The sequence below is a fragment of the Rhynchophorus ferrugineus genome, unplaced genomic scaffold (assembly GCF_030347505.1).
Source record: "Rhynchophorus ferrugineus isolate W39M unplaced genomic scaffold, kcgeb_rfMv2 rfM2, whole genome shotgun sequence".
In the NCBI taxonomy this organism is placed as follows: Eukaryota; Metazoa; Arthropoda; class Insecta; order Coleoptera; family Curculionidae; genus Rhynchophorus; species Rhynchophorus ferrugineus.
Window position 1 is genome coordinate 14,465,092 of NW_027472581.1, and position 26,936 is coordinate 14,492,027.

The window sequence follows — 26,936 nt, forward strand, 5'->3', positions numbered from 1 at the left end:
CAGATGAAAGTAATTAAATTGAGATAAAAATATGATTGCATTCAAACTAGCTATTAAAATTCTAATGGATGCTATATTGTATGAAACAAGTTAATTTAAGCAATGAAAATTTGGAAAAACTATATTTATTGACTGATTTATATAATATTCAGCAAGCAAACCAATTAAATTCCACAGGTACAAAGCATAAAAGTGACGCTACAAGTGTTGAAGCATGTATAAATGAGGTCAAATATACAGAATGTGCGTTGTTGAAGACACAATCTTAGTTTCTCGATCACATATTATTCTATTTTACTTTTTTCTTTTGAAAATTATTTTAAAATGAAAGATGTTTATAAAAGGTTCTTGATATTACATTTTTTCAAAAGTCCCGCTACCATTTTGATTGCCATTTTGGTTATGTGATGTTTAACTTAGTTTAGCTTTAACCATTTTGTTGTGAAGTCATCCAAATTTTATTATGGATACATATATGCCACAAGAACGAGCAGAACTAGTGACAATATTTACTGAAAATAATCGTTCCATTATTACCACTCAGCGGAAATTGCGTCAAAAATATCCTAATCGTCCAGTGACTCAAAAAACCATAATTTATCGTTTACATGCAAATTTTCGACAGTAGGGTACAACAGCAGACAGGCCTCAGTCTGGAAGACAACAGACGTCTCGTAACACTGAAAATGTGGCTCTAGTGCGGGCACATACACCAATTCGGAGACATGGTTCGCAGTTACACATTTCTGCACGCAGTTTAAGGCGAATTTTGAAAACTGATTTGAAAATGTTCCCGTACAAAATTCAATTAGTCCAAAAATTGCTACCTAGAGTAATGAAATTGAAGATTTTTCGTCTAAATTGATAATGAGCGATGAAGCCCATTTTCTTCTCAGTGGCCACGTCAATAAACAGAACAGTCGGTTTTAGGGAAGACAGAATCCTCAATTTATTCATGAAACATAATTGGTCCCTGTTTTTTTTTTAATGATCAAGGTGTTCCAGTTACTGTTACTGTTGAACGGTACCAAGACATGATTCGAAATTTCCTTCTACATGAAATTGAAGGGCAAGGACTAGAGGACATGTGGGTTCAGTAAGATGGGGCCACAGCACACACAGCTCGTTGAACAATTCAATTACTGAATGACGTTTTTACAGCCCCGGATTTAACCGCACCAGACTTTTTCTTATGGGGTTTTTTAAAATCAAAAGTTTATGTGAATAAGCCCCAAACGATTGAACATCTTAAAAACAATATTCGTCAGTTGAAGAAATTCAGAATTAATGAAATATGCCTTAAAAAGAGCCGAAAGATACATAGTGAATCGCGGTTACCATTTAGCTGATATAATTAGTTAAAAAAATGTAAAGAACAGATAATCTTTTTACGAAAACCAAACTTATTTATCATTTCTTTGAGCAAAGTTATAGGCAATCAAAATGGTAGCGGGACTTTTGCCCCACCTTGTACATAAGAAAAAAATTTAGGGCATGGTAAATACCATTCCAATTGTTCTCTTCCGTCTTTTAACATTTTCATATTTGCTTATTGTCATCAATTTCTGACAAAAAATGAACTTATATATAATCTGAATATCTTTATATTCCTGAATACATAATCTCTAATAGAAAAATCTAATTCGACAAAAAACTGTTTTTAGATATGTTATATATGTTTAAACATCCCTTAAATGAATTCTATTTAGGAGCTATTCTTGTAGTGGAGTTGGAACTATCAAACAGTTGATCCAAAACTAAAAGAATATCTCCTGTTTGCATAGCTTGTTTCGGAAGAGGATTAATTTCAGAAATTAAAAAATAAATATTTGAATGATTGCTAAAATAAATAAACTTACGAGAACAAAACATACAAAATAACAACATAACTCATCATAGAAACGAAATGAATCAATCAAATGCTTTAGTAAATCAACAGTAGAAAACTATACTTTGAAAATATATAACCTTACATTCGATATAATTAACTTTATAAGACCCATTACCCAAAAATAATTTACCACTATAATCTCATCCGTAAATTCAGAGAATAATGAGTCCCCATGTCCGAGAACAATTAAACCTTCACCTTCACCAACAGATATAATCCACTACATGATCTCCCCTTTATACCGTAATAACACAAGAGCGGTAAGGTTCTCCCCCGATAACATTAAGTTATATCATTCGATTTATTTTCCGGTCAAGCCTACCGTGTAACCTACCTTCAAGTTACATTTTATTCGGATAGTTAATGGGAAACATTTCTTTTGTTTTATTACGTCTGTTAACGTCAAATTTATTACCGATTGAACCTCGTATCTGTCATTATCCCATAAAAAATTTCAATTTTGGCAATGTTTCAATAAAAAATTCGGACCCGCTGGCTGTTTTGTAATTTTTCGCTTCAGTGATCTTCACGTCACAAAAAATCGAACATAGTTTATCTCGCGTTATTACATTTTTACACATTTTCAATGACTTGACGGTTTTATTTATTTAATAACCAAACCGTCGTCTATTTATGAACGAATAACACTTGTACGGATTCACTCGCGGTACGGAACGATTGTTTTCGTAGTAAAACACCGAACCTGACTGTCGGCATGTAGCGTTTTTGATAAATTGTGTTCCTGGAGTATATATTGCATTATTTCATCATTCCTTCGGTTTTAAAACGATACCTGATTACAGTGAATTTAGGTTATGTGATTGGATTTTGACATCTCGTAACGTTTGTTTAACTTATTATAATACTATCGTGAAAACTCTGTAATGCGAGCATATATATTTCATCATGTAAGTATTAATACACACAAAAAAAGGTTTTAATGTGTGAAGTTATGTTAATCATTGTGGTGTATTATCGTTAAGTATGTATTAGTCTTAAAACAAATCTGGAAATATCAAATGTATTTATCGTGTCTTTAGAATTATTGGTTGTCAAAGATAAGATAGTATTAATATTGATTACTAATGTGTTGAGTGTAAATAATAATTAACAGTGACAGTTGTTTATATCCAATTTCGGTTATAATACAGTTTATTTAATAAATTTTAAAAACGTTTTGTAAGTATTTGCAGTAAGTTATTTTGTTTTGTAAAACCTACGAGTAATTATGGTTTGGTTATTTGTTGGAATAACTGACATGCCATTGATTTACATGAATTATAAGGAATACGTATTAAGGTTAAATGTAGGGAATTAAGCTAAACAATTTAATTGTTATATAAATATTACAAAAGAATATATACCGATTTGAAAACGTAAATATTTTTTTGCGTTTTGTAAAACTGCAATTTTCCAGCGTTTCTGTTTTATTCTTTTCATAAAAATGATTGCGTGATGCATTATGTGAAACAATAAATTATTTTATTATTAGTAAGCCGCTTGAGTTGCAACGTTCTGAAATACAAGAGCAGAAAATAAGCCTCATTAAATTAAATAACTGCAACTGACTTTTTATTTAACGCAGCTTTTTTTCTAGGTTTTACAGCGACTATTAAAAATGGGCTTTATTAAATATGTTTGTATTATGAGGATTTTTATTTTTGTTACATTTCACTACTTTTACCGTTCACTGTTCAACGTCTAATGTTTCTACAAAGGTTAAATTATTAGCGTTTGATTTTGATTGAAAACTCAATCATATTGTATTACAACTAGTTTTTTATTATCTAGTAATTTTTCTTTATTCAATTTCGATGTTAAAATCTATCAGACCCAAACATATATAGTATTTTATATTTTTAATGGTAGTTATTAAAAAAATATGATGTACATTGATAAAAATATATAAGAAGTGTATGGTACTGACACTGTTGCAAATAATATTGAACATATTTGGAGTATGCAAAGTATATAAATGCTACTAGACGAAATATATAAAGTTACAAGAGAAGAGTCTAAACATAAAAGGTACATTTACCATATGTAAAGGAAATATTGCATTGCATACATACACAATTGAATATATCGATGCTGTTACTTCGGCATTGAAATATATCATGTTTATCGTCAATTTTTATGTTTTATGTTTATAGGTCTTCAGTACCTCAGTTCATATTGAGTTAAGTTATCTGAATGAATATGAAAAATGAATATGAATTTGAATTTAGGAAAATGTTATTTAGGAAAAAACGTATATTATTAAATTTAAGCAACATAAGTTTTTCTAAGATATATTCTAAAATATTAATAATTGTATATCGTTATGACTGAATTGCGATGCATTGAATATCGTTATCTAAGTCCATTACTGTCTATTTTTTATATGACATAAATGTGTTGAAATATCTGTCAGTAATAAATAAGTCAGTCGCTTAATATAATATGAAATCATAGTAAAATAAATAATTCGTTTTTTTATTATAGATATAGTTTTAGTTTGATTATTGATTATTAATATTTAACTAAGTAATTAATAATGCTGGATATATTTCGATTTCGAATGTTTGTTTTTCCAGCAAACTGTCTTCCATTCATTTTGGCCAACGACGAGATAGACATACGTCGAATAAGGTGCAATGCGACAGTTTTATGCTGTTACTGCACCTCTGCTGTCTCCAACCACACAACTCCTCCCGGACTCATGACTACGGTAGGATTGTTTTGATACACTCGACGTTTGAGGTGTTATTTGGAAGTTACGTTTTACAGCAACTGACTGGCAATAAATGCGATGGCGGCCACTATAGCTGCTCACCACCTAAGGAATGTTGCAAGCAAGGTTGCTGTTTCCTGCTGGCCCCCTCCTACTCTCGACCTAGCACCATACAAACAGCAAATGTGTTCTCCAATCCGCTTTTTCTTGGACATTGGTAAGGTATAACCTAAGTTTTATATTACTGTGTGTGGCAATCTGTGGCCGCATTACTACGCTCGATAATGAAATATTTGTTAGTGTTAAACCATTACTATAGGATTTAAAAAATATTACTCTTAGTGGTTCCACAGTTTGCCCAGTTGGCACTAAACAGTTCTTATGAGTATATTATATACATGCCATGTAGAAAATTACTTCATTGAGTGATCTCCTGTATAAAATATTATCTTAATTAGTCCTATTCTAAATACCACGTTGGACATTTAGCTGATTCGCGAGCACATTGGGGTGCGCTGATACTCTTTTGAAGTACTTGACACAAATATTATGAATTAAGCTCGTTATGGGATCTAGAGGAATATCGCGTTATATGACTTCATTTGAGACATAGACCGGAGCACCGACAATGGCACGTCATACTTTGTTTTGGAACCGTTGTATGATGGCTATATTAGATTTGTCAGCAGTACCCCATAGTTGGATTTCATATGATCAATTGTTATCTAATAATAACTTAATAATAACTTGGAAATGTGGCCGATAAGCCAATAAATTTGATATAATTTAAGTTGTTGTTTTCGTTTAGCATCTATGTACTTCTTCCAAGTTAGGAGTCGGTATAGATACTTACCAAGATATTTATTATATACTATTCCCAGCTTGTGGAAGTTGACAATTATTGATATTCACTGGTGGGCATGTCTTTCTACGCAGAGTGAATGTTACAATTAATGTAGATTTTGTTTCATTTGGTTTGATACTCCATGTCTTCAGACAGAGTTGTGTTTTATTAAGATGTGTTTGAAGGTTCTTTGATGCTGTTATTGTATCTTTCTGGGATGCTAAGATGGATGTGTCGATATATAAGATATTATATAGGAGGTACGGTATCGGACCCAGTATACTGTCTTGCGGAATATATTTTAATTTTATTATTTATAATTCAGTGAGCTTATCGCCTTGTTTTTTAGTGAAATATCTATTTCTTACTATAGGAAATGGATTGCTTATTGTCGTCCTACTATCATCTGCAAACATTCATTGAATGTACAGAGTTGTGTTTTACGACTATATCTTTTTTCTCGTATATCGCGTTAATTTATTTACATACTGCAATAGCACACTGAAAAATTGTTTTAGATATTATTTGCTTCTGTATCTGTATTGTTTTAGTGTTCTAGTGCCTGGACTTTATTTCTTATTTCCATTTGAAACTCTTTCTGATGTTTTGTGTAGAAAATAGACATTTTTTGTGTCTGAAAAAATGAATGTTTTAGCAGCGATATTGCTAGTATAACCTACAGAGATGTGCTAAGATTAGTTAAGCTTAATTATTATCGTTCACAAATAACTGATGTGTTTATTAAAAATATTTATCTAACTTCTTAGCTGGAGTCAGTTTAGCTACGGCAGCCATACATTCATAATGTGAAGTTGTATTTTTTATAAATTATATATTAATTATTTTAAAATATCTATAGATGTAAAGAAATTATTTATCATTTTTAAAGTTTTAGTTTAAAGGGTTTCAGTTTAAAAAGGCCTTTATTGGGAAAAATTTGTAGTATATATAGTAATCAAATTATTTTCCATCAGTTTCTATAACTCTTTTTCATCTTTATGGTAACATGGCGATACTGCGTGGAAGGATTGATATTGGGTTGGTAACGATTCAATCATTGATGAATTTTCGCACTTCTTCGGCATTTTGAAGTAGTGTGGTTAGACAAGCGATGCTGTATCGATCTGAATAAATGGTAATCATAACAAGCGCTATGTCTGGTGAGTACGGTAGATGCAGCAGAACTTAGCATTCGAGCTGTATCAGTATATCCCTTATAACTCTTGTAATAACATGCCACATCCGTTACTGACTGTTGCTGGTCTTTATTTGCAACAATATAATGTTTAAGTGTTAGCAACTCGTATTAGATTACTCCATATGCTGATCCCACAATATGCTCAACAAGCATTCTGGTTTTAAATATTTCTTCTCCTTTAGGATCTTTTCCATCTCATGTTTTTTTTATTAATCTTTTAGAACGTTAACAATCTGCCCGTGGGCAATAAGTATTATTGGTTGATTTCCGTTATATAGTATATCCATCCTATCATGTAGAATATCACTTCAGTCAGTGTACAATTACAAGTACAGTGCTCTACAATTTATAATATAAATCTTATTATAGATACTATTCTAACTTATTTTAAAGTCTATCCTAACTTATTATAATGACTATTTTAACTTATTCTAGAAATTATTAAATTTCACTCTATGTGTCTATTAATCAGTTCGTATGGTAGTTTGCGTTTGAGCCTACGCACTTCATTGTCATCGCGCACATTTAACTGTTTGGCGAGTGCAAGAGTGAATCACACTTGTTATGGGTTCTATGGGGATATCGCGTTAAATCAGTTTGTTGGACACGTAATATGGGGCATCGACGGTGACGCGCAACAGTTTATTCTGGAACCTCTGGAGGATACCTATGTTAGATCTGCTAGTAGTACCCCACAGTTAAATACCATAGGTCCAGATGGGCACCAAGTATTGACTTATACAGCAAAACCTTGTTATCTAATGATAATTCAGATTTACGCCCTATCAGCTAATACATTTGGTTTAGTTTAAGCTCAAGCTGTTTGCGTTTTGTCACTATATGTTTCTTCCAAGTCAGACGTCGATCAAAATGCATTCCCAGATATTTAACGTTGTCTGCTTGCGGATGTTCATGATTATTCAATTTTACTGAGGAACATGTTCTTCTGCAAAAGGTGAATGTCATATGGGTAGATTTTGTTTCATTTGCTTTGATACGCCACGTTTTCAACCACAATTCGATTTTGTTAAGATGAAGTTGGAGGTTTTTGTGGCTGATATTGGATCCTTGGGCGATGATAAAACCGCTGTATCTTCAGCATATGTTGCAACAGTAGTGTCTCTTGAGGTCGGTAGGTCAGCTATATAGAATAGATATAACAATGGACCAAGAACACTGCCCTGCGGAACATCCGAATATATGGCCTGTAAGTCAGTGTATTCGTCGCCCTGTTTAACAATTCCATCTCATGTAAACGTTGAAATAGTTGATTCATAACTTGCTAAGTACTCTGGAGGTTCTTTCACAGTTTATGTTGGGTTTTCGCCCAATAAGCCTTGCCATTAATTCATTGTGTTCGATCTTTTTTTGTAGCTTTAGGTCGTTCTTTGTCACTGATATCAAAATCGTCAAAAATATTGAATGTTTGTTGAATGTCGTAAATGTAATTTTAAACATTCCATTATTAGCTTTTATACATACTAAATATTAACTTAATGATAATCAATGGTAAATTAATACAGGTTAGAAAACTTAAATAGGTTAGGTAATTTAACAGTTGCTTATATTGATATGTCACAATTTTATCAACAGGTGTTGATCAAAATACATGTACATGGCTAATAATTAGCAACTTGGTTCATCCAGCTTATTAAATACTTGTTAGTGTTGAAGCTCTGTTATAAAAGTGTGTAAGTAAAAGAGTTTGGGATGCGATTTGGAATGGTGTTTTATTATGCATTGAAATGTAATTAGTTAAAATGAAAACTGTAGCAGCTTTATAATAGAATACCCTACAGAAATACATGTTTCATTATTCAGAAATAACTGATACACTTATTGGAAATATTATTGACTTATTGTTTTCAATTAATAATGTGGTTAATGATTATTTACACATATCTACAGGCCCCCAGTTTCTCGTATTTATACTATTATCAAAATTCAAGTTCTTATTTAAGTATGTACATTGTTTACGATATATATAATAGTTATATTAAAAGTTTTATTTGTTTTTTATTTTTTTAAGTATAATACATAATATTTTTCATTTTACTGATATATTCTTGCTCAATTGTAGGTTTTTCGCAGATAACGTTTTTCTAATAATGTCAATGTCTTCGGGGTTGTCCATAGAATAAAGACACTTAGAAGCGCACCTCCTATGTTAAAATTGGTTCTAAGTTACGCTCGGAATGCCCGTGTGAGAGCGCTTACGCATGCGCCGTATAACAGTTGGTTACGACGGGAAATTTAATGTTTAGCGGGAATTTAAAAAATTGAGCGGAAAATTTAAAAATTTATAGTAAAATTTTAGCGGGAAATTAAAAAAAATTCTTTTAATTTTACTGAGAAAATAAAAAAATGAATATATTTAAATATATTTTATCGATATATTACAGATACATTAATTTTGACCATAAAGACATTGATATAATCACAGAGATATCTCCACTACGCAAAATACGTAATCCGCTGATGTTATCTTCTCTCTAATATTTAAAACAAATATTAAAATAAGATAATATAACTATTAATGGTGCTGTTGTATTATTTTTTAGAATCAACTAAATTAACAACCTACCTAAATTGAGGTACATTTTATCAAATATGGCAACTCTGCAGTTCGGTCTATACAGTCAAGTTTCTGAACTAACGACCTGTGGTGACGTCAGGCCTCTTTTTCTTATCGCGAACTGGCCACAGAATAAGATTGACCAAAAACGATCAAGGCACGCATAAAAATAGATAGCAGAGGCATTCATCTTTGGACGTTCAAGCATCTTACATTCAATCAACAATCATCCATTCAATAATCAAACATTCATACATTTTCATTAGTTAATTAGATGTATAATAGTTAGTGTTATCAATAAAGTGTTAAGGGAAACATAGTTTCATTCAATACACGAAGACCTCCATAGACCAAAATTAGAGGTTACTACTCCAGCAGCAAAAAGGAACCTTATTCAGTATCTGCATTAATGTTCTTCTAGAAGGCAAGCAGAATATCTTCGATAACAGTTTATATCCTTTGCCACTGCATTTCAATAAGGATAAAGCTATTAGTTTTTCATCCAACCTGAAACGCAACTGTTGGGACAGGCTGAGTTATCTGTAAATGAACATATAAATTTCAAGTTGGAACCTCCATTCTCTAATAATAAACATAAGTTTCTTATTATATACTTACTTCTGGGTCTTGTTGCGGAAGGAGAATCTCCTATATATCTAACTTATGTGATTTAATATTGCCATTGGGAGCATATGTTCCTTGTCTTGTAGTAAAGGTAAATAATCTCAATAAATATTGCTTAATTATTTCAATGCAATAAATCATTATTATTTAACAAAATACTTACTATTTAAATTAGTAGTAGGAATTACATCTTGTTTCAGCCATGGCTTTCCACATTTTGGTCTATAGTCTTCATCTTTAAAATGATCACAAACTTTCCTGGACCTACATAGGAGATCATCTTAAGGTTTTCTTTTTATTACACTAATAAATTAAAATACACAGAATAATCTAAAGTAATTGTCAAATATATATAAAATCACATACCGAAAAACTTGACGTAAATAAACAATACAAATTATATCACCTTAAAATGGCCGTTAATTGCTTAGGTTAGAATTATTAATACCGAGGCCGAACGAGAGAGAAACACACACATAGCTGTTGCATTTTTCATTTACATTTGGCCGCGTAACGGAGATTCCGAAAAGCTTAAACGTGGGACTCGATTTTTTCATATAACTTTCACTTCTAAATTTCTATATTCTATGGGGTCATCTCAAAAGTTGTTTAGAGCACCTTTAAGAAAAACTTTGTTATGTCAAAATAATATTTTACAAAGATATAGTTATTATTGCTGCGTAATAATAGATTTATAAAGGCGTATTGAGATTTTTATCTACAAATGGCGTTGGGGTCGCGTATTTTCTGACAACGTCAATTTTATTTCGTTGCGTCAAGCGTCGCGATCTCGCATTAAGTGAAAAAATATCGTGTTTGTGTTATCTTCCTTCTCAGGTTCTTTATTATCTTTCGTTTGTAGCCTGGTGCTTCTTTTGTAGTTGTTTTTTGCTTTCATTTTATATTTTTCTGATTCTGTTCGCGATATCAGTTTTCTTTGTTCTGCTATTTTTCAATACATCTTTATTATTTTTTTGGACTTTTTAGTAATATTTTAAAAACATTATTGATGTTTGAATTTCGTTCTGTATATATTAACTACTACTGGTTTACTAGAAGAAGCGTTTAAATAAGTAAATTGAGTCGGATATATACAATTTTCAATTATTTTTAAAGGAGTAGTATTTTAGTATTTAAAAAAAATATTTTAAAGCATTTTTTTATCATAGCGGTATTCCGTATTCTAAACCTGCTTCTAAAATAAAGGGAAGAAATACAAGAGGAAGAAGTTAACGAGATTGAAACAAGCTAAACGGGTAACATGATATTTAATTAAAGAATTATATCAGAACAAAGCTATAGTATATCCAATAAAACTTTTGGTTTACAATATTTTTCGGTTTATAATCTCTAATTATTGTCACTAAAGTTTCGGAGAATTTTGTAGACATTTGACAACAGGGTCGATCACTACCAACACAAATCAAATTTTATAAATGATAAAATGAGAAGGAATAATCCGCATTTGCTCACAAGCTCGTTGTAAAAGGTTTGATAAATTCCCATATAGTTTAAATGTAATGTTCACCATTTAATTTAAAAGAAGGACAAAATATCCATCAGTGCCAAAACATGCCTCTTGAGTCTATTCAGACGTCCATTCCAGTTAAGATGAAGTTGGGCAATATCTGATGAATAGGAATGTGTGTTAATTTCCTTGTTTTTTCCTTTTTTTTTAACTTTATGTATAATTTCACGGGTTTTGTAAGATGTGTCCGGTGCTTTATTCGGTTTTAGCAACTCGTAATGGATTACACCAGATGATTCTATCTAATGTGGACTATAAACTTACAGCCATCTATATAAATTACAATAAAACTTTTAATTTACTTTAAAAACTACTTTATTTATTTTAAAAGGCCTCCTGAAACTTATATATCAACTGCGTTATTTAAAGAGCAGCCACAAAAGCAATTATCATGATGACATATATATTCAATGCCTGTTTGAAACGGAACCACATTCCGGAATGTTTTAAGGTTTGGATTTTGAAATCACCACTCGATAATCGACCAAGTTCAGAGAGTAACAGTGTTTGTTGAAAATGCATTCGAAGAAAAGAAATACTACCCTGCAGTATTCCACGATGTCCTACAAGCTTTTGACCGAGTATAGCATTTGGGATTAATCTACAAAATGAGCAAATTGCTACTACGGAACTGTCGACTTGGGGATATGGCACCCGCTGATCGGGCAGGCGTTATTGGGCACGAGGACCCGGCGATTCTATTGATTCGCGAACTTAAGTTAACGCACGACAGGATACTGTCGTATGGGGCAAAAGTTATGACTGCAGCGACTGATGAGGTCGTTTCAGCCTGGAAAAGGGCACCACTAATAACCACACGCACTTTGCGATCAAACCGTCGTGCCATACCTTGTCGAGGGCTTTGGTTAGGGCCAGAAGAACCGCTCCAAGCTTTTTCCGTTGGTCAAGAGCGTGATGGATGTGTGCCGCCAGACAGGTAGCATGATGGACGGATGAGTGTTGCGCCTAACAGTCGAATTCTTCATCAGGAATAATGTTGTTTTCCTTTGTGAAAGAGTTGAGAGCGTAGAATATTGCCCTCTCGGCAAGCTTCGAAATGGCACTGAGAAGGTTGCTAGTCAGATGGAGATGATTTTGCTCCTTTCTTGGGAATAACTGCTATATATGCGTGTTTTCAAGATGCCGGGAAATGTTGCAGCCTCATGATGGAGTTAATGATGTTTGCCAGTTCCGCGAGCTGCTTATGCAGGAGTTTTTTAATCGATTACCTACGATATTCCGTCGGTGGAGATTTATAGAGTTGGTTTGAAGTTTGCCGATCATAGTCTAGACACTTTGGAGACCCGAAAAGAAAAACTGGGGTGACTGGTCTTTTGATGGAGTTGGATTCGTTGATGACAGTGTCGTTGTGTTTAGGTTTAGTGTTCTCTGCGGGAGGGAGACATTTGATCTGGGCCTCGTAGGTCTCTGCGAGGAGCTCGACTTTTTCTTGGCTAGTAACTGCAAAATTTCCTGTAACCGCTAACTTCAGGGAGGGATGACATTGTGCGTCTTCTCCACGCGACATTTGGAGACGCCAGAAAGAAGGGTCTTTAGTCCGCGAGAAATGAGGTCCATTTCATCACTCGCCATGTCGAGACGGCCACCCTTACCCCCTTGCATGCTCTGTTCGTCTCTCTTTTGTCTGCAAAATCTAGGGTGAACCGAGCTAAACTGCAAAGACCATTTTGATGCGAATTTTACGTTTAAGAAAAGCGGGAGGGTTGCTTCTCCACGGTTGCGGTTGTGATGAAATTTCGACTGTGACAGAGTCGTAGCAGACTGAATATTACGAGTAAGCTTGAGTACGGCTTCCTCGAGCTGTTCTGGAGTGTTAATTTTCGGAATTAGATCGGATTCCAGGCGAAGAGATTGGTAGTTCTTCCAGTCGGTCTTTTTCCTGAATCTTGCGAGTGGGACTTGAAGTGGTTGCGCAGTTTCCGAGTTTGAGAAAACAAAGTTCTGCAATTAATTACCAATGCTTATCACTACGTATCCAACGAAGAGCTGCACGATGACCTCGAAATTAAATGGATATACGAAAAATGAAAAACACAAGAAGATTGAAGCGAACGAAACCACACGAACTTGTTTAATGTATAAGTGTATTCTTAACTTTAGCTCAAGTAGTTTTGTTTTATTATTTGGGAAATACATACTGATGTATTAATCCCGACTCGTCTTGCTTGTGTATTAATGCAAGTACAACAGAACAGTAGTAATAAATTAATATGTAAATTAAGATTGTACTAACCTTATCTAATGTAAGATGTAAAACAAATATGATATGCTAAAACTTTTCTTTATATATTGTATCACCATTCACTTCAGTTACTTTTTAACAAGCCTTCATGAAGTAAATCCTTTGATCCTATTTTCTTTTTCTAACTTTTTCGAAATGCAATCTTCTTTTCTTTCTTTAACACTAAAACTATTATTATTCAGCGTCTAAATTAATTACTATATAATTTTTTCGGTACATCATTGTCGATGTAATATTCGACATGAATTATATGCGCTTCATTTGAAAAGTACACGCAAATAGTTCCCCTAATACCATTAGTTTCAAAGAAGCGAGCAATTACTCAAGGTTCAAATACTTTGTGGGACATAATTTAATTATGATGTATCGTGTTTCTTTATATGTGATATATGATAGTAAATTTTTCGTGTTTTTTTTTATACCGTGACAAATATATGGTATATTATCAGTATTAATTTAGCTTTAATCTTATTTCTCGCTCGGTAATCCGCAATCGATAACTTATCGTATATATTTAGTAACTTATGTATTTGTTCTTTATGGATTATACCTGTCCTAATAGCACTCAGGTTTATTTGAGGTCACAAAACCTTCAAAGTATCGATTGAGGCATCAGGAATAGGATTGAAGTGGCCTGAGCTAAATCACGAATAAAAAAATATGTAGAGGGAATTATTAATAGTATGGTTCGGTCGGATATAAATGTGGATCTTTGGGAACCGAGTGGGTTTGGTCTAAACCTAAACTAATTTTCCGCTTTCGGTATACAAAAAAAAAATGATTTGGGATATTTATGGTATATATCATGTTGTGAATAAAATGAAACGTAGGTAACTGATTTTTTATAGTCTGTTTTATTTTACATTTTAATATCTTTAAGAAATATTTGCGAAATTACACACGTAAGTTGAAATCCGAGCAGAGCCAATTTCAAAAGTTCAAATGTCAAGCATTATAGTGTCGCAGTGCATAATAACTTCATTATCTGCATTACAATTTTTTTTTCAACTATATAATTTGAATATTAACATCTTTTCAATACGATTTAAAATATAAATTTATTTTACACGAGCCTATTTTGTTAGGTTCTTACATGTATTTTGATAAGCGATATGTATTGGTGCAAATACGAAGTGTCATTGTAAATAACTGTTAAATAAAACTTAAACTACAATCCATCCAATAAAACAGTGAACTCGCGTTAACTAAGTTTATGACGTCAAAACGTTGCAATGTTGCCGCATTTAACTTTGTATTTTAGTTTATTTTATATTGATATACCTTTTTTTATATATTTATAAAATATGATTTATTTTAACATTATAGTGCATCTAATGCATATATTATCGAAGTACTTAACCTACAATTAATTATACAGCCACAATTATTTGTAGGTTAGAGTTGTTTTATTATATTTACATTGAACTGTTTTCCATTCTATCTATGGTATCGTTTAACGGCTTAATCCACTTAATTAACAATTTATATTCTCAAGTAATGTATAGTCCATTCAAAGGTTTTTTGTAGTAATGCGTCATGGATATTTGTGACGTCAAAATATTGCAATGTTGCCGCATCAACTCTGGGTTTTAGTTCAGTATGGCTTTGACATACAAGAAAATTCTAATCAAAATAAAATGTTATCAAATATAATTTATTTTAACATTATCGTATATCTGAGAACTACAGTTAATTATATAGCCACAATAATTTATAGGTAAGAGTTTAAACCTCTTAACATTATTGCATTAAAGAATTTTGACGCAGACGGATAATTATTCAAAATCTTAGTTATTATTACTACAGATTAAAAACCGACAAACGTTATTTTAGCCGGCAAAACAACGTTAGTTTATAACCTTTTATGTTTCAATGTTTTCAAGAATTTTGCAGATATTTGACAACTGGGCGAATTTTATAGGTTGATTCGGTTACATGTTCGGACGTATCAGACAGCATCTGTGTCTCTTTTTAACTAGAATAAAATAATAAGGGAAATAATATGCAATAGGCAGACCATTATAAATCTTGATGACATGAGTTTCTCTATTTTGTAGAGACTATAACTGTAAAATTCGATGACTTTGAAGACTTCTGAACATGAAATAATAGTTCTCCATTCAACATTATTAAGTTTTCTAGTGTATATGATGGCTACTATTTATATTTTTGTCTAATGATGAAAATATTCGTACTTTATTGTTTTTTGAATTATTCTTCATGATGACCAATAAACTTTTTTATGAGCTTAAGCTAATAACTCGTAACACTTCTGATTGGGATACATGGTTTTTGAATGCATATTGAAAAAAAAAAGTCATTTGGTGCAAATTAGGACTCTATGGAAGACATGCATCAATTCTTTAGGTCAGTCATATGGTTATATCAGTCGTGTTGATGGAGATTGTATTGTGATATCGATTATCTTCATTGTCGCTTGTTTTCATATTTCACGAAGCATTTTTGGCAAACATATGGTTATGTGCCGTTCAGAATTCACCGTTCTACGTTGCTCTAACGGCATGGTTGACAATTGGCAATCATTTTGTTTAAATGTTTCGTATATGGGTAATTATTGATGATATATATTTGGTTCGTTTTAGAAGATCCATACAGCGGATTAGATATTTTGGTTGGGGCTATCTGTGTAGATATTATACTCAGCTTTTGATGCATAGCGATTGTATTTCCTGGCCATTTATTTGCACCAATTGATACAAGTATCTTTTTAAGCTTTTGTCAAATTATGCGGATCCAATGTGAAATCTCAGGATCAAACTAGGATGACTCTAGATGTTTATATGCGATTGGAGAGATGCAAAAGGAGGAAAAATGGTTACCGCATGAATTGACTGAAAATGCCATTTCGAGCAGCTTCAACATCGTGATGTACGAGTAATTACATGCCAGTGAAGAAAAAACAGTTTTCTGTGCACTTATCGAACTAACGTCTGGAGAACTAACATCTATTGTTTGAACGGAATAAAACGTTTTAGATTTTCACCGCCTCATTTAATTATAAGACTAGTTGAATTACCATTCTTGCAAAATTTAATTAGTGTAAGTTATAAAGGATAATGGCTATGTCTATTGCTTAAGGATATTAGTGTACTCCACGCTATAAAAACGTAATATTCAGTGCTTAGACCTATATTAATTTAGAGGGTTATGTAAACAAGCAGAACTGCCGATATTGGATCGGAACTAACCCAAAACAGAGAGCAAGGTAAGATTTTGTAAAAATCAATGTAACATATTTGTAACAATCAATATAACAATAACATTTTGAAATTTGAATTTTCCCACTGTATACTCTCTATTTATGTGATAAACCTGATCTCTAATATGAAAAATCGATACAGACTGGTTATCCCAAGAATAGGAAATAAAAAAAGAGTTTTTGAGGTTAGAATAATTGGTGGGATTTTAGTAACTCTATTAATCTTTTTACAGTTCTCTACATTGTCTGTATATTATATTTTCTTAATAATTTCTTTAAATTTATTGGATTTGTTTACAAAATTTTCGAGAATAATTCTCGTTTGCTTATCTTGGAGGGACATAATATATATACTCTTAAGATGTTGATTATAAGGATTATTATAATGCGAATAAGTACTTGGATATTTAATGGAATTTATAATTTATATCAATCTTTTCCCGAATGGAATATACTTAATAAATATTTTATATATAGTATAGTTTTATTTACTAAATATTTATTATTAGGTATGCAGTTAATAACTTTTATTCTTATTGAAATGTCACCTTGAAGGCAAAATTAATTTCGCAGTATATTCGATTTATGTGGAAATCTTCAGTGAAAATGTTTATGTTTAACAAACGTTTAGTTGTGTGCGTTTGTATAGGTAATTGGTGGGTGGTGATTTCGTATTGAAAAAGAAAGAACACAATATTGGTGGTGGTGTCAACCATAATCTTTAGAACCCACGTGAAATAGTCATTAATCCAATTGTACTATGTGCTTGTTGGTCAATACAATTAACAAATAATCTGGAGAATGGACTAATAAAACATGGAAAAGCTACTTTGATTTTAAATAATTTTTAATGGCTGTATTTTATTGAAGCAGGTTTGCTATCTTCGTATCTTTATGGATTTCTTTCTGGATTTGGGAATGCTAACCAAACCGTTGACTGAAGCGGAGACCTAGGTACGTGACGTTATCCAGCCGTGGAATTATTGCAGTGTCGATCTTAAGTTGCGAGACGCGCAGTGCGTAATGCTTCTTATGGAAAATGATGGCTTGGGTTTTCAGGGGGTTGATTTGCAACTTCCAGAATTTGAAATATTTGACCGCATGATCGAGCTGCTTCTGTAAAGGTTCTTGAATGGTAACCTCGAGCCTGGAGGCCGTGAAGAAAGCAGTGATCTTGACCTGGACTGATCTGTCCGATAGATAGGACTTGATGAGAGCGGTTAGGTCTTCTAGGAGGCCTAACCATGCGCTATTTGCGATCAAACCGTCGTGCTCTTCGTCAAGCCTTGTCGAAAGCTTTGGTTACTCCCAGGAGGAGTGCTCCAAGTTTTTTTAGACGGGTGGCCTGATGGACGGATGAATGGTGAGTGCTAAAGCCGAATTGTTCGTCAGGAAATGATGTTGTTTTCCTTAGTGACAGAATTGGGAGCGTAGAGTATTACCCTGTCGGTAAGCTTCGAAATGACACAAGGCTAATGGGCCTGTAGATGCAGATGATTTTGCTCCTTTCTTGGGAATAATCGCTATATGTTTGTGTTTCCAAGATGCCGGAAAATGTCGCAGCCTCATGATGGAGTAAATGATATTTGCCAGTTCTGCGAGGTGCTTATGCGGTAGAATTAAAACGAATCTATTATAAATAAAACAGAAAATACGTGTCTTTTTAACGCTTAACACTTTCTTTAATACTTCATTCATTCATTTGAAAATGAAATAACTATTCATATTTTAAGAAGGAACTTCTAGTAAAGTGATATTTAATTCTTTGTTAGTGACATAATATTTCTTAGAAAGCAAGAAGAATAAAAATACAATACAATACAAATAAATACAATGAATGCATTTTAGATATTCTTATTTAAAATATGAAACATAAATTATCTTGGTTTAGGGTTATGTGAATGGAATAGAAGCAATTGATTAGATTTTTTACATGTACTATCAGATAATCAGCTTCTTGTTGGCGTTGGCATATTTTTTATATTTAGATAGCGTTCAAGGATGGTAACTTTTTTGCTATTATCGTTAGGAAGCTAGCTGATCTTTAATGCCATATTTTTAATTTCACTGCCTCATTGCAAAAACAATAAAATCATGATCTTGTTTACTAGTACTGTTGCTCCTGTTACTTCCATTTATTATTTCATGTTTTTTGTAATTTGCCTTTAAGGCATGAATTGAACAATTTCTAATTCTTTGGGTATCATCTATTTAGGTGATGCTTTCTGGCAACATAACGTGGTAGTATGATGCCATTATAGCTCATTTATTTCAGGTGACCTATCATATCTTCTTTCTAAGTTCTCTTTTAGTTGTGTTGCAATAATAGTAAAAATGCCTTAAATTACAATCGTGCGGCTGATCTAATCTGGATATTACAGACATTAAAGTATAATAGACATTAAACTTATGTCCAAAACCATCTTTTATTTGATTTGGGTTGAATGATAAATATATTTTTGTTCATATGTATTTTGAAGCCATATATAGTCTGTTCAAAGTCATTTGACATACAAACAAAATTCTAATCCAAATAAAATAATTGTGAACAAAAATGTTATCAAATATAATTTATTTTAAAATTATAGTACATCTACAAATTGCGGCAGGCAATACATTAAACATCTTGATGACATATATACAAAAAAACTTTGAATGGAAATTAAAGAAGTAAGTGAATAGCAAATACCAAATATTTGTATTTCTATTGAATATTTTATTGGCGAGTAATTCAAATACTGATAACCCTAATACTAAGTCAGCATTACCATGCGCTTCTAAAATTAATAAACGTGTCTCATCTGCAGATTTCTTTAAATTAAAGAAAATTGCTGCTTATTCGAAAAAAATTGAATTAATATTATTTATAATATTATTTTTATTGAATTTTATAGGTATTTCTGGTTAGCAGTCACAGCGACCGTAGTTGGTATATTATGCGCCTGTTCGCTCTGGCGTAGGCATAGTCAAGGAGGGCTGTGTTGCAGGAATGGATCGGGAGAAGATAGAACGTGCTCAGAACCCGATTCCATAGGATCGTACTACGCTCCGCCTCAATATAGTCGTTGTAATAGCTTTCAGCAACCCCCGCCGCCTTATTCCGAGGTAAAGTACTTTAAGGCATTTATGTTACACGTCAAATATCCTAACTGTCATCTTATAGGTTACTTCTAAACCCGATATGTATCCTCTGGTGATTAGTTATAACAATACAGATCCTATAATCAAAAATAATAATACATCTACAAGGTACCTTATGGTACAGTATTTTAGAAATTTCATTGGAAGACCAGTTGGTGAGTTGGGGTGAGTGATGATCATCCATCACGTAGATTTATTCCATTTTCCCGTAGGGTCGCTCTCAGCAACAAGCACAAACGATTCCATAAGCTCTAGTTTTTTATGTAACGCTGTTAATGAAGTAAGTATGAAATGACTAGTAACAGTTAATAAAAGGTTAAAAGAGTAAAATGGCATGTATAATATAGCTGCATATCGTTGTATTAATATGTGTGTTAATGTTAATATTGTGTTATCTTGTGAATGAGAGGATCGTATATAAATAACAGGTGGCAAAAGTCCCGCTACCATTTAGATTTTGCGCCATCATGGTTATGTGATGTTTAGCTCAGTTTAGCTTTAACCGTTGTCTTGTGTAGACGTCCAAATTTTATTATGGATAAATATACGCCACAAGAAGAAGCAGAAATAGTGGCAATATTGATCGAAAATAATCGTTCCATTATTGCCACTCAGCGGAAATTGCGTCAAAAATATCCTAATCGTCCAGTGCCCCACAAAACCACAATTTATCGTTTACATGCGAATTTTCCACAGTACGGTACGACGCAGACAGGCCTCGTTCTGGAATACAACATACGTCTTGTAACGCTGACAATATGGCTCTGGTGCGCGATAGTGTTGTAGAGTCTTCAGAAACATCAATTCGGAGTCGTGGTTCCTAGTTACACATTTCTGCACGCAGTTTAAGGCGAATTTTGAAAATGTTGCCGTACAAAATTCAGTTAGTCCAAAAATTGCTACCGAGAGATCCTGATTAATGAGTTGGGTACAGTAATGCAATCCTAAGGCTGTCTAGTGAAGTTGAAGATTTTTCGTTTAAATTGATAATGAGCGATGACGCCCATTTTCTTTTCAGTGTCCACGTCAATAAACAAAACAGTCGGTTTTGGGAAATACAGAATCCTCAATTAATTCATGAAACATCATTACATCCACTAAAAATAACTATATGATGTGGTATTTATGCTGGAAACATTATTGGTCCCTTTTTTTGAAAATGACCAAGGTGTTGCTGTTACTGTTACTGCTAAACGGTACTGAAATGGAAGACAAGGACTAGAGGACATATGGTTTCAGCAAGATGGGGTCACAACACACACAGCTCATTCAACAATTCAATTATTGAATGACGTTTTTCCACGAAGACTCATTTCGTGAAGTGGCGATTTAGCATGGTCAGCCAGATCTCCGGATTTAACAGCACAAGACTTTTTCTTATGTGTTTTTTACAATCAAAAGTTTATGTGAATAAGCCTCAAACGATTCAACATCTTAAAGACAATATTCGTAGCGAAATTGAAGAAATTGAGCCTCAGATGTTGCAGGATGTCATGAAAAATACCTTAAAAAGAGCCGAAAGTTGCATAGCGAATCGCGATCACCCTTTAGCCGATATAGATTTTGTCATAATGTGAAACTTTTAACTTTTTGTGAAAATCAAACTTACTTATCTTTTCTTTGAGCAAACTTATAGGCAATCAAAATTATAGCGGGACTTTAGCCCACGTTTTATATTTGTTTATTCTTAGGGAATATATGAATAAAACAATTTTGAAATTATTCTATGACTTTGGCATGTATATTGGAGCAATAACGAACACAATTAGCCACTTTATGTTTTCGAATTTCTATTTGTAATCATTAAACGAACTATTGACTTTCAAAACTTAGGTCTAATAATTCACAAAAGGTTCAAAAAATAAAATATCATCATTAAACACCTTAAGATATATCAATGGTTTAAAATATTTTCCAAATTGCTGTGAATAATTCATAGTTTCTTCTATTTCCTATCTGTTTGATCTATACAAATTGTATAGTTCTATTTTTTCTTACTCTTTTCATACTCTTTATCTCTTAGTACATATTTATTACCTAAAGTATACATTGAAAAACAGTAAATATGTTATACCAGGCTTATAAAATTGTATTGTTCTTTACTTATTTTTTCACTTTTCGAAGTTTAAAATTGTAGCTGTCATATTTTACTGTTATATTTTTTCACTGTCAGTATATTTATTTATATCAAGCTATTATTTTATGTATTATTGTGGAATCTCGCACTTACAGGTGTTCATTTTTAATTTATCTTCTATGGATTTGGCTTATATTAGGATGAAATTGTCGTATACCAGTGTTTTTCTTTCATAGCCGTATGAAAAATATAAAATGTAATTTTATATGATCATATTATTCTTGATAGTTTTATGTTCATATTTACCAAAACTCTTTAATAGTTCCAACAATACAGGAATAAGTAAAAGTAATATAAAATTTTAAACAATACGGCCTAAAATCAAATAAAATTGCTTAAATTTTTTAATTTACTTACTTTCCTTTTTATCATTGTTTGAAATAAAAAACGTAGGGATTTGTCTTTCAATTTAAGAGTGCTCTGCCGGGGTTTTGCCGGTAAGTTACAATTGCACATTCGTGGTCAATTTACGTAAAACAGAAATTACGAATAATATATAATAATAAGAATAATATCATATAAGAATTAGAGCTGGCATCGTATTGGCCAGGTCCAATGAAAATAGAGCCTAACAATTTGTTTATGTTTTTGCGTCATCGTTCTGACAGCTATTCCTGGTTGCTTGATTTTGTCGTATTACGTTTTATTGCAATTTATTTATTTGTAGTGCATATTACATAAAAATTAGGCCTATAAATTTTAATCGTGCCAAATTTGACGCCGAGTGGTATCATCGTTTTCCCCAAAGAAGTAGGCAAAGCTAAGTACATAAATATATAGAGAAGATTCTCTTGCAATGGTTTTCTTTACACGAGTGTTTATTCTTTTGGATATTCATTTGTTATACATAGTATTTCAGTTATAGATTAAAGCCACAGTAATCAATCTAAATATGTTTTGAAAAAATTCAATTTTTGAATTTTTTTGTAGATTTTGAGTCTATAAATCTTATATAAATAGATTAAGAGTAATGTATATTGAGTATGGTAGACAATACACCTACCACATTAGGATCAAGAGTATCTTCAACGTATTTTTAACCATTTAACAACATATTTCAGCATTATCGTTTTAAAAGATATTTTAGCATGTTTTTACATATCCATGACGTTTTGATTTAGTGTTGAATTTAATCTATTTTAAAGCTACTTCTTCTCCAAAGATGGGCTTGATAAAAATAAATAATTCATCTTCTAATAGCTTAAAAAACGACGATTTTTCTAAACAATATGTCACAATTTACACAATGTCATTGCCATGCTCACCTTGCAGTATGAATGTTTCTTTTGATGACAATTTTTCTATATAGGACTGGTTAAATAGAGACGTGTTTCATCATCTATGATAATTCAATGAAATATTTATTTCATCTGCCTTATAATATTATTGGTTAATATTTTAGGAATGACTAAATTTCTTTCAATAATTCATTAACAAACGATTTTAATTTTCTATTCATTTAAAAGGCCTACTTTAATTTCGCCAACCAACATCTAATACAATAAACTACTTAACGCCTAGTCGGCAGTATCGTTTAAATAATTAAGAGCCGGCTTGGTGGCGAAGTAGTAAAGGCGACAGCACGGTCCTAATACTGTTGCGATGGCCGTAAATTTATGTTTGTGATTGTTTAATATTTGTGATTGTCCTAGGCTAGAGTATGAAATCCGGCGACGAAAATGATCCCAGTAATGATATATATATATATATATATATATATATATATATATATATATATATATATATATATATATATATATTAGGAATTATAAATAAAAATTTGTTTAAATAAAAGGCGACAAAAATACTGGTTTATTCGCTTGTCAGGCAAGATCAATGTGTCAATGTCTATCCGTAGCCAAGGGAGACTATTCTGGTATCATTCCGTGGTATTGACATCGCTCATTTATGCTGACTTAGTATCTGATTGTTGCACAGGGATTGGATATTGGATTTAAATGCTGTACATAAACATATATAGAAAATAATTAAGTAATAATATTACTATTTATTCAGAATACTTTAAAATTAAGTACAATCCTCAATAATAATTTTATCGATACATTTTACTTAAGGTCCAGAACTATATATTTTGTTTTTTGTTATTGTTTCTTGAAATAATTATAATAATTTTTCAGGTAAATAATATTGTTCCTCCTACTTATTCGAATGTAGCCAGTTTGGAAGAGCTGGTCTGTGATCCACCTCAGCCTAACCCAATTAACTTAGAAAGATTACCTCGAAGCGCCACAACTACAACTGAATATCACCAGGTAATCTAAACAATACCCGCTTCGATCAACATGTGTTACGTAGTAAATAATCTTTTAGATCAGTCAACAAACGCCCGCTCTTAGCCCTAATCCATCCAGCCCCATTTCCCAAGCTCCCACCCAAGTGCATCAGCCTATTTCACCCACATCAGATCAACGAAGCTCTGTTCAATACAGCGATAATTGTTCGGCTGCGGAGAAACAGGAAACGTGTAACGCGGAGGACGATTCCAAGTCGGTTCAGCGGAGAGGCTCGACGATGCAGCGGGTTGATGAGAGGGGATCTTGCAGACCGCGGAAACCCTTAACGCAACCCAGTCAGGATTCGACGGAGGACGAGGAACCCTTCTCGGCATTGCTTAACTTGTCTCTGTGTGCGCCGAATCCTCAGGAACACGTGCATGCTCATACCGCACCATTGATGCAGGATCTACACTTTGGTGTCACTAATAGCATGACCGGGTCGGATATAAGTAGTTTGGCTAATTTAGGTAGGCTATTTTAGAGTCTTTTGTTTCCGCAGCCTCCTTCAAGAATGTATAACACACTATTTAGTTTCTTGATTTTGTATAATAGTTTCCAGTTTTGATGTAACTTTGAAATCACAGTAATACCAAAAGAAAATTGCTTCAAATATATTCATGAAAATGTCTTTGTTCACATAACATTTAGAAACTTAAACGTGAACTCGAACAATTGCAAGTTCACGGAGTTCCCTTGCTGTTGCTTTTGGGAATGGATTTATTTCCTCGAATAAATGTTTTATAAGTGTCTTCAATAATTCATTATATATGTTCCTTATGTTACTTTGGGAATAAATTAATTTTTTATTACAATTGTCTTTATTCTTTTTGAATCTATAAATGGTAAAAATTGTTTCTTTTCTTCAAAATGTATTCATATCAATAAGGCCATATCATAAACCGTTATTTGAGGGAAGAGTTCAATAATTTTTATAAAAGATTTATAAAAGACACTACACTCTATACATTTTATTATAAACTATATGATCTATATAGCCTTAATAATATAATTTGAACAATACCAAAACTGTCAGTTTAATGAGATATCTCTGATGTTAATGTTCATATGATATTTAGTAATGTGTTACGAATTTGAAATTACATTTTAAAGTTAACGAAGAACTTGGAAGAATTCATTATATATGTTCCTTATGTTACATTGGGAATTTTATATTATATTGTAATTTCATATATGAAAAATTCTTTCTGATTATTCAAAATTGTTTTATTACAATAAGCCCATGATTTAAACCCTTATTCGAGCGAAATCTTTGAAGGATTACATTTATAAAATACACTCTTGCACTCTTTATATATCCTATTATAAAAAGATTTGAAATCTTTATATCCTGAAAAACATCAGTTTAATTAATTAAATAAGTCATTTGCCTAGTTTAAATAGGGATGAGAAAATATACTATATCACTTTAGAATTATATTGTATAATGTGCGATAATTTTAGGTACTCCAGATTCTCCACCGAGAGCTACTTCGCCTACTGTAGAAATGCGGGAACTTCTTGACAAAATTCAACAATTGCCAGCCCAAAGAAGCCCACAGCCGCCAGCTCCTTCAGCTACGGCCCAAGCTAAAGCTTATTTTCATAGAGTTAGAGCGAAAACTATGTATATGCCGTTAGGGGACGCCCAAAGTGTTAATTCTGCTCGCCATCACAATAAAACTATTCCAAATGGTAAGTCATTATATAACTATAACATTTTTAACAATTGGTATAATCATCTCAGAAAACATGTGAATTTACATCTCTGGAAGGCCTGAATAAAAAGAAGGAAAAAAGTAACTTTACTCGAAAAAATAGTTTAGTGGGCTATACATTGCATGTAGACTGTTGAATAAAATATACATAATACTTTTCAACGGTTAGCAAACTTGGTTGAATGAATGTGAAAAAATGCTAAATATTTTTTTTCAAACAAATTGGAAATATACCAAAACAAATAGTTCAATATATGTTATATTGTTTCAAAACAACTTTAAAAAACAATTCATTTATCTCATATTACAGTTTCTTTAAAATAATACTGTCATGGTTCCTTTTTATATCATCTAGTCATTATAATTTCCTATTGGTCTGACGTAACTAGCCTACTCCATTATTATTTTGGGCAGCTTTATACCTTACGTCAACCGAATCTTGTAAGTCTGTTATTATTAAAATTCAATAGATTAATATAAAAGTGAATGTACTAATTTATAAATAAAAAAATGAACTAGATTTTTCAAGTACGGTAAAGCTACATTCTATCTGGTTTAACTGAAATTAAATATTTTACGGTATTGCATCTTTTTGCAATTTGACAAGGTGAGTTATTAATGGAGAAGCTTATGAATGGATTACAATTTTAAATAGATAAATTTTAAATCAAATATTTTATATTCAATATTAATCAATTTCATTTCCAAATATTAACGATTTAATGTTATTAAGATCTAGCCAGAATTTTTTTCCAATTTAATATAAAACTAAGTAAATACATTGGTTTTT

General features: G+C 32.1%; 1 protein-coding gene and 1 long non-coding RNA gene across 3 annotated transcripts in view; one reads left to right on the plus strand and one right to left on the minus strand.

Annotated features, from left to right (window-relative positions):
* The window catches only part of LOC143191861 (uncharacterized), a 40,899-nt gene that overhangs the window by 12,074 nt on the left and 1,889 nt on the right, over positions 1 to 26,936 (plus strand). Inside the window, exons 1-9 of one of the 2 annotated variants that reach the window (XM_076397303.1) lie at positions 2,410 to 2,799; positions 4,468 to 4,601; positions 4,661 to 4,821; positions 19,751 to 19,961; positions 20,020 to 20,152; positions 20,210 to 20,277; positions 24,273 to 24,407; positions 24,466 to 24,898; positions 25,893 to 26,123. In XM_076397303.1, the coding sequence (XP_076253418.1) occupies positions 4,593 to 4,601; positions 4,661 to 4,821; positions 19,751 to 19,961; positions 20,020 to 20,152; positions 20,210 to 20,277; positions 24,273 to 24,407; positions 24,466 to 24,898; positions 25,893 to 26,123 (1,381 nt within the window). In that variant the 5' untranslated portion in view covers positions 2,410 to 2,799; positions 4,468 to 4,592. Of the gene's footprint in view, positions 1 to 2,409; positions 2,800 to 4,467; positions 4,602 to 4,660; positions 4,822 to 19,750; positions 19,962 to 20,019; positions 20,153 to 20,209; positions 20,278 to 24,272; positions 24,408 to 24,465; positions 24,899 to 25,892; positions 26,124 to 26,936 lie in introns of those variants that run through there. The other variant, XM_076397302.1, reaches the window with a different exon arrangement.
* On the minus strand, positions 9,621 to 10,310 carry LOC143191863 (uncharacterized). Its single transcript, XR_013004651.1, has 4 exons — positions 10,212 to 10,310; positions 10,009 to 10,109; positions 9,840 to 9,924; positions 9,621 to 9,761 (listed from the first exon to the last, which is right to left on the minus strand). It is a non-coding gene; the product is annotated as an uncharacterized LOC143191863 (long non-coding RNA).